At 42.6% G+C, this 9,539-nt stretch overlaps 1 protein-coding gene across 1 annotated transcript; it reads right to left on the bottom strand.

Annotated features, from left to right (window-relative positions):
• Positions 1–4,279: 4,279 nt before the first annotated feature.
• TAS2R4 (taste 2 receptor member 4) lies at positions 4,280–5,188 on the bottom strand. The gene is made up of 2 exons (XM_054564226.1): positions 4,968–5,188; positions 4,280–4,586 (listed from the first exon to the last, which is right to left on the bottom strand). The coding sequence occupies exons 1-2, from the start codon at positions 5,186–5,188 to the stop codon at positions 4,280–4,282; spliced, it is 528 nt and encodes a 175-aa protein (XP_054420201.1).
• Between the last annotated feature and the right edge of the window lie 4,351 nt (positions 5,189–9,539).

Genomic DNA, 9,539 nt, shown 5'->3' with positions numbered 1-9,539 from the left:
TAGTCTTACTATACGAGCCATTTAGTTATCCTGTTTGTGCCTCAATTTTCTCATCTGTATAATGGGCATAATAATACCTACACTGGCAAAGAAGTTATAAAAAACCAATAAAATAGCATGAGAAAATATAGTTAAGACGTTACTGGGCTAGCAGCTGCTGAAAGTTCAAGGCAGTGCCCCCGAGCCAGAGCTACCAGTGTCTCATGACGTTACAGACATGCCCTGGTGTGCCCTCTTCATTTCCAAACAGACCTTTCTTAACAGAGCCTGCTAAACGTCCCCTCCTTCCCCGAACAGATGGAGACTACCATTAGAGAGCCTGTGAGGTATCATATCTTGAAGAAACTAACTCCAAAAATTTTTTTTGAATTCCTGGTGAATAAGTACTTAGTGGCAGGGCACACTGAACCAGCAAAACCCCACACCCACAGTACTGCTGAAACTGAGCCCAAGGAGAACTTGGGGCGGGTGCCTAAACAAAGACTCGAGACGTCCTTCAAACAGCAAGAACAGTCCTCACACAGGCCCTAATGTAAAAATACACATCTAGCCCTGGTGGGGGAAAAAAACAATACAGATAATCAAAAATGAAAAAGCAGAATTTTGCCAATGCAAGAGAAAGAATCCAGACTACGCAGAAGAAAGGTTATTCACTTAGCCTCTCCTAGACAGGAGATGTTGAGATCAGAACACCCTATATATCTTTTACACAGACCTAGAGAAGGACAAAAAGACACACCAATATTTATATACCATGAATTTTTTAAAGTATGTGAGTTTTCTCATTATAGAAGAAATATGTTCATCATAGGAAAATTAGAAATTATAAAAAACATTACTGAAAACTTCACTTGAAGATAATTGCTGTTTGTTATTTTCTTTGGATATACTTATTTTTCACCAATATTGGTATCATACTGCATATGCATGTTTTTCTTTTTATTTCCATGTTCACAAGTATTAAATCACAAGTATTTTTCAAGTCATATAAAAATGTTCTTTGACTATAAGACAATAAATAAATCCATACTGCTTCATCATGAAGATATACATTACTGTACGTGTTTATGGCATAGCATAATGTGCATGAGTAGGGCAAGAGAAAGTCAGCGTCTGAAAGAATGGAGATGTCTGCTTCTCATGAGCAGTCCAGATCTGGTGTGACAGCTCCACAGGGTCAGGAACTACGGAGCCAACTCTAGGATGGAGAATCGCTCCACAATTCTCAGGTGGTCACCTCACCTCTATGGTCCGAGTCAACCAATCGTTACCTCCCAGCACACACGGAGAAGAAAAGGCAAAAGGAGAAGGAAGGACATGCCTGTCTAGGGGCGTCCCCCAGAAATTATATATCACCTCTGCTCATACTCCATTGGCAGCACTTGATCACATGGCAGCGACTACTTCTAAGAGGAAGCTGTGAAGTGCAATCAGCTGCCAAAATCCTGAGTAGCTAGGAATCTGTTACTATAGCAGAGACAGGAAAGGTAACAGACCCTGGCAGAGAGAGAGGCTCTGCTACTCACTCAGAGTTCCCAGGTCATTAGGTGCATTTAATCACTCTTCATAATGCTTTTATCTCCTAATCCTAAGATTCTAAAATTATGAGTACCTCCAAGTTTTAGAGTATAAAATGCTGCTTTGTGTAATCCTTACTAAATATTGCAGTCAAGAGTCTAGTGGCCAAAATGAAAAAGTTTAGATAATTTGTAAAATTTGGTGATTTCCCTTTTTTGCTGTTAATAAAGAGAATATTATGTTAATAAGACTATATATGTTGAGGTCTGCAAATGTTGCATGTGTTTTTTAATCACCAAAGAACTATATAAATCATTATTCCCCAATTGCATACCAAAGCTAATCAATATTCCATCTATGTATTCCTGTTCTTCTGTAGCCATAGTTCTGCCATTCCAACAAAGAAAAGGAAAAACCAGTGTTCTGGGGAATTTCTCAGTGCTCATACAAGTCAGTGCATAAATTTGCAGAGATGATGCAAATTCACCAAGTCAGGAACTCCCACGACCAGTTCAACGGCACCTCCTAGCTTTTCCACTGGATCCCAGTTTTACACGCTGAGGTACAATATTTTGTAAAGTTGCAAACAGGTTGTGTTAATGCCACAGTTTGGAACTTGCTTTTCTCCCCCCCTCCACCCGCCTTTGAACATCTACTTGGCTTTAAGAGACTTACAAACAGGCCAGCATCCCATCAAGCAACTAAAAGAGCACTTTCTTTTGACCTTGACCTTAGACTAGCTCCCTGGATTGTACGATGCTTGGAACTATCCTGGATCGGGCTTCTTTAATACTGATCACTTCCCTCCACCTAGCAACTCTGACCCTTCCCTTCTTTATAGAAACAAATGAGAATATCAGTCCTCATTTCCCAAGATAGAAACAACCTAAATGTCGATCAACAGATGAATGGATAAAGAAGATGTGCTTTGTATGTATGTGTATATGTGTGACGGTGTGTTTGCATACATACACATGTATACATAAATAAGTTACTACCACCAGCAAGTTGAGGACAGTTTTTATGTGCATCTGTCACAATGTAAACCTATTTTCTTTCACTTTTTTCATTGCTCCCATTTCTCTCTAAAAGTTCCCTTTTTTCCTTCTTTGCACTCTCTCCCTATGTTTTAGTCCAATTCAATGACTCCCGGTGCTGACTCCTTACATGGGACACCTCTGCTAACCCTCCAAGTTTAACTAAAAATATTGTGTGCTGCCAATCAATAACTAATACTGTGGTTGGACATACCCTTTTGGTTCTCATTGTGACTGCAAAAGACGCATTAGCAATAACCAGCAGGAAATTTTGCTATAATAAAGGTTTATTATTTACAGAATCTGGAAGTTACAGGCACACTTGGGGCCACACAGCAAGGTCACAAGCAGAGAATGAGAGAGAGACAGAGACAGAGAAGCAATGGGCCTGGGGTTCTGCTTTACCAAGGTTGGAGGGTGAGGGCACAGGGTTTCCAAGGACTCACTCTTTATTGGTGATTTTAAAACGCAGGAGCAGGAATTTAAAGTGCAGAAAAAAAAAACAAAAACAAACAAACAAACAAAAAAAACATGTGGCCCAAATAGTCAGTTATTAAAAGCAACTAAGATCTCCAATACAAAGGAGGCTCAATGTAGGGAAGTGGCCTGGCTCTTGATCTAGTTGTGTGATTAGCAATGTATTTATTCGCTGACGGGGATGCCTTGGAATCCAAACTTAAGTCAGGTTGTCTCCACATCTTGGCTATTGTAAAAAAAATGCTGCAATGAATACAGTGGTACACATATCTTTTTAAATTGTTTTTATTTTCTTCAAATAAATACCCAGAAAAGGAATTGGGGGATTATTTGGTAGTTCCACTCTTATTCCTTTTAAAATCTCCATATTGTTTTCCAAGACATGGAAACAACTGAAGTGTCCATTGGTAGATGAATGCATAAAGATGTGTTACATATATACATTGGAATACTACTCAGCCTTAAAAAAGATGAAACATCACCATTTACAACAATATGAATGGACTGTGAGGGTATTATGCTATGTGAAACACATCAGATGGAAAAGTACAAAAGCTGTATGATTTTACTGGTATGTGGAACATAAAACAAAAAAGAAACAAAGGAACAAACAAACAAAACAAACTCATGAATACAAAAAACAGACTGGTAGTTGCCAGAGGGCAGGGGGTACAGGAGAGTGAAATGGGTAAAGCAGGGCAATTCTATGCTGACAGATGGGAACTAGGCTTTTGGTGGTGAGCATGCTACAGTGGGTAACAGACAACGAATTACAATATTGGACGCCTGAAACTCATATGATGTTAATAACCAATGTCACCTCATTAAAAAAAAACAAAAAAAACAAAAAACCCAAGAAAAGAAAAGCTTAAGTCAAGCAACTGAATTACAAAAAAAGGTAAACAACTGTCAGGCCTAACCACTACACAGGTGAATGATAACGTACTGGTTAATTTGGGGAACATCCCATCATACTTCGGTAGCTGATGAAACAATGTGGTGATCTGCATCACCCAGGAATGCAACGCCCATGGAAATACATGATGAATAATCCCCCAAACAAGTCCTTTACAGAAATTGTCTAATTTTAAACACAAGCAAAAAATTTGCAAAATGAACTAAAATGCAGGCACTCAAAGGCCTAAGAAATCAGATCAGCAATTACAAAAATGAATTCCTCAGACTGCTGGCAAAAATGCTAACAGAGAAAAATCATGCTCCCAAAACACAAAGTGACTGCACCACTATTAACCCCTAATATTCCACCATTTGTTGAAACACAGAACCTTCTCTGCTTTTGTTTTCAGTTTAGGATGTGTGAGAATAATGAGAACAGAATGTCCTGGGTGGTAAACAGCAGAGATCACCACACACAAGGATCTGGTTCCCACATCCATCTCTACGGAAGAGTGGAGGTGGAGGGACAGGGCAGCCACGGAGTACGGGATGTACAGGAGGAGGGAATACACCATCAGCTTCACGGCGCCCATGTGAGCTTCGGTCTGGGGATTCCAAAAGCCGCTGGCGTTTCTCTGCATCGTCTGTATGTGTCTCCTCAAAGAATTTAGCAACAAGGAAGCAGAAGTCACGTTAATGATGAATTGGAGAAATGAGCTCAAGGACAAAGAGATCACCAAAGACAAGATGCGCTCATTGACGCTAAATTCTGTGCCATTTCTCTCAGTCACACATTCAGGAAAGTGTAGCGTCTGCCTGAGCACAGCGTATAGAAGCGTGGTGAAGGCAGAAATCAGCACACAGGCCAGCAGCAGCCTGAGGGTCTTTGGGAAGAGATTTTGTTTCAGCAGGAGAAAAACTGAGTGCTGCAAGTTAGTAATCTTCACGCAGTACAAGACGTTGAGCAAGGTCACAAACCAGAGACTACTAGAGTCCAAAAGCATCCAACTCAACAAGAGAGCAAGCAAATAGACTGACCTTCCGGCACTTGGGAAGATGAAGTAGAAGAGGGCCAGTAGAGACAGTCCCAGCATTAGACATCTGCTGATGCCCAAGCTGAACAGGATCTTATCAGAAGAAGAGATGCGGTGGTTTTTCACCCAAGTCTTGTAGGTGATCACTGCAATGAACAGATTCACAATGAGTCCCACAAAATTCAAGGCTGTGGAGACAATAACAGCAAGGAGTATTTCGAGCATCTTCACTCATTGAGGATTCAGCAGTTGTGGTGCTGATGCTGGGAACCAGAAAAATACTGAAATGTACAAGGAGGCACCATCCAGCCAGCAAGAAGATTTCCTTCTTTAATTTTCCCAAGTGTGGCAAACGAGCCATTAGTGGTCTAAGAGCCAGCTGCTTTTCCTGAGATGCAAATCTTCCAAGGATTACATTACTCTTTCTTCTCTTGTGTTCTGTTTTCCTTAGAAATGCCCAATTCAAACAGCCAAGGTGAACCCAGGAGTCCCCTCCTCCAGAGAAGAACAGCTGAAGGGACAGTACTGGCAAGCTCCAAGGACTTCAAACCCCATTGACAGAGTTCCCGTCCAGCACTGTTTCGGTCCCTGTTCCACAGAGAAGGCAGCTTTCCTTCACGGCAACCCCAGAATATGCCTCACTCCTACCCAACCTCCCCCACCCACACATCCATGAACTGCAATTCTCTCTCCCCTCTAATCTGCCCATGTCACAGGTCATTCTGGCCAACCCAATATTATTCTTTCATCCCTGAGCACCAATGATGACTGGCAGTGATCCAACGGGTCAAGATCAAGGGCCTACACCTCCTGGAGAAAGCCCTTCTCAATTAATTCCATCCTCTCATGATGATTCTTACTCTGCATTCTCTCCCCAGTCACACATAGGGATTTGGGTCATAGTCATTTGCTGCAACCAGCTTTTGCTCAGAAAAGAAATGCCAGCCATTTCACGTCTCCTCCATAGATCTGGGTTTATGCTTAGCTCACACTGGCTATTTCCTCTTCGGCATTCAACTGCCGATCAAAGTACTCTGGTACCCGATGCACAGTAATGGTTTCCTTAGAGTTTTGTGTGCCAAATAGATAGGCATCTCATTGCCTGATTTCTCTATTATTGCTCAGGGACGAAAGGGTACAATATTCCTAGCAAATGATATGATATTACTGAAAACCCGGAGGGAGTGCAAGCGTCTGGCATCTCTTCTCACTCTAGCAGTCGGACGAATCCACAGAACAGTCCAGCGTGAGCCACGGCTAGGTTACCAAACCAGCATCATAAAGCATCCAAGTCCTGTTACCAAGCAGGACCAGGCGAGAAGGACGACTGACAGAGGCGTGCCCGGATCAGCTACTCAGGCAAACACAGAGGGAGCAAGCAAGGCACTGACTGCTGGGGAGAGTATGTACATCATAGCACATATTTCTGCTTCATTCTCTATAAAATAGCATACTGCTTTAAATTAATGAAGTTGAAGTGTAAATACACATTTAAATGGAACAAATAATACAGAGTAAGATATTAAAATTGTATGTTCCTCAAAGCAGGGGGCCAGCATCAGGCAGCCACCCAGTGCATTCAGAGTGTGACACACCACGTGCTGGGTTCCCCAGTAGCCGGAGGTACGACAGTTGAGGTGTGGTCACATCGGTAGCATGATCAGTGACTAAGCTGGTTCTGTCAGAAGTTATTTCTGAAAGAGTCAGTATAGGAAAGGTGTTAAAACCCTTTCTTCCTCTGCATGAGAATTGGACCTTCAGTCACATGTACATGTCTCAAGAAGATCCCTGCTTTGGACCTCCCTGAAGTCAGTGACTCTTCTGTATTTGCCCCTTGGCTTAAGCTATGTGTATGAAATCATTCCAATTCACATTGGCTTCTTTGGGACAGGAAGCTGTTATTTTAGGGCAGCTTATTCCCATTCCTGTAGGGAAAGTTTTAGGGCAAAGAGTCAAAGCAAAAGAATGACTTGGCTTTGATTGATGAAGCCTCTGAAGAATGAGATCAGTCACGAATAAATAACAGTGGATGGGGCATCTTGAAACTCAGGTCATCCTAAAGCAGTTCCAGGTAGAAGATGTGGTTACCCCTATTCGCAGCGGAGGACACGAAGATCAGAGAAAACAAGTGACTGCCAAGCATCACAGAAAACAAGTGGCTAAGCTGCAAGGTGTTTCTGAAACAGAACTCTTTCAGCCATACTAGGCTGCCCACCATTGGTTCATTCATTCACTTAACTGTTATCATCCAGGCACTAATGTTAGTTGCTGGGGAAACAGGGAAGAATTACTCAGACCCTGCCTTCAAAAACCATACAGAAGAGCACAAGAGACAGACAAACAGGCAATTAGATCTGTATATAGACAGTATAATAAGGAAAAACAAAGGGTTCATTGAGAGTGTTCAGGAGGGACATTTCACCCCAACTTGGGGGGTCAGGAAAGGCTCCCTGAAGGAGACATAAATTAAGTCTGAATGTGCAAAGTGGTTATCCAAGCAAAAGGCTAGGGTGGGAGGAAACCTATTGGGAACTGAGGGAGAACTCTCCTGGAGGAGGTGCCAAAGAGGGTGGTAGGTTCAGAAAACAGAACAACAGAGGGATGCAAAGAGGAAGAAGTGGTCAGAGAGGAAACTGGAAGGATAAATAAGAGTGAACTGTCTATGTCAGAGTAAGTACTGATTTTCGACATAAATAACCATTCTAGTTATGTAGTCAGAGGCATGTACAATATTTCTGAAAACACACAGAACAAGTGCTTAACTTTACCTGAGAGGGTCACAGAAAGTGTCCCACAGGAAGCAGGTCTTGAAGGATAAGAGGAGCTGAAGCTGAGGAGTGAGGAAGGGAAGTCTAGGCAAAGACAGCAGCTCAGGCAGCAGTGCAGCAGCTAGAATGGTGTGGCGTGTTTGGGAGGTAAGTCGTTCAAGGCTCCTTTGGAAAAGTAAGAAACGGGAAGATGAATCTAGATAGGAAAATAAAGGCTAAATGATGAATGACTTTGTGTTCCAAAGTAAGAAGTTCGGGCTTTCTCCAAAGCAATGAAGAACACTGCAGGACTTTCAGAGAGGGGTATTATGACTGTCTTTTCACTGTATGAAGAACATAGCCCAAGTACTGTGGAAGGTTTTGCTGGAAACGGATGGGACTGGGAACAGGAAATTAGTTAGTATCCTGTTACAGTCCCTCTGATGGATTGAAAAGTGGAAATTGAGACTGGGGACATTTGAGAGAGGTGTTTCTCAAGTACAACCAAATGGAACTAGTGACCAAATGGATACTGAATATTAATATTGAATATAAAAGAGAAGAATCTGTGACTATTTCCAGAATTCCAGTGTACCTAAAGAAAACATCTTTTAGTGACAAGGAGCACAGGCTGAAATGGCATTAGGCTTGCAAGAGGCAGGAGGTGGCAGGTAGGAAGAGAAGGTGGACAGAGGATTCAGACAGCAATGAAGGGTGATACTTGTAAAATAGGAGGGGGGAAAGAAGAACTGGGTGGGAAAGCCTCAGGCTGCAGCACAGTCCACTAAAAAATTCAGTCAGGCTTATAGAGACTCCTGGGGCCAAAACAGCCTGCTGGAACTGTTTAAAGTCTCGAGGAATAGACCTGTATTCAGACCATGGAGGGCCCCATCACTGGCTGAGAGCAGCCAGCAGGACGTGTGGCGTCAAAGTGGCGGATCTCAGCAGACAGAGCCATCTGTTGATTCAATCATGTTCCCTGTCACAGGGGAACTGAGCAATGCATTTGCATGGCTGCTACAGCAGGGAGCTAGACACAAAGGTCACCTGAGCTAGAACTTTCTGTGATAAGATGATCCCTTCCTCACAGGTGAAGCACCTGTTTCAATGGTGCAGAAATGAAATACTCGGGTCTGTGTCTTCATTGCCACCTACACAGGCTGTTTTTGAAAACAGGAACTGATCTAATACAGCGCCTGGTGCAAAATGTCATGGATATTTGTGGTATGAAGGAATAAACTAGAATCAAGATAAGCGAGATTCAAAGTGGAATATTGTTATAGCAGCATGAAGCAGCTGGCCAGACCCATTCTTTCCCCAAAGAGATCTGCTAGCTGCGCAGTGAGAGAACAAACCTCAGCAACCATGAACAATTCATGTCAGCCCTCTCTGGCTGGAAAGTGCCTTATTGGCAATAAACTCACATCAAGGCCAGAAAGAACATGCTGAGAGACTCCAATCACAAACTTCTGAAAATGTATTTTCCCAGGTTAACCTGGAAATGTTGCTCTGCTCACCTGGCCAGTCCCACCAAGTCACAATGACAGTTTAATTATTGTAGAGTCAACGACATTTACTCACTCTGCCAACTCAGATGTCTGGAGAAAAAAAAAATAAAAGGTTCTTAATTTTGTCTGCAAGCAATAAGGTTGGGGAGGAATATTTAACCCAACGGCAGAATGTGAAGAATGTCTTCAGAAACATGTTCAGTCTCTTTGCATGTAAGTGCAAAAACTCAGGCCGTCTCCCCATGCCACGCTCCTCTCCTGTAATTAGCGGTCAGGTGCATGGGGAGAAGGGCTAGAATACCTGTACCCTGCGGCGGCAGC

This window comes from Pteronotus mesoamericanus, unplaced genomic scaffold (genome assembly GCF_021234165.1).
Source record: "Pteronotus mesoamericanus isolate MK-2021 breed Mesoamerican mustached bat unplaced genomic scaffold, CSHL_Meso_final scaffold_85, whole genome shotgun sequence".
Classification (NCBI taxonomy): domain Eukaryota; kingdom Metazoa; phylum Chordata; class Mammalia; order Chiroptera; family Mormoopidae; genus Pteronotus; species Pteronotus mesoamericanus.
The sequence above is the reverse complement of the archived record's forward strand: the minus strand, read 5'-3'. Positions and strand labels throughout refer to the sequence as shown.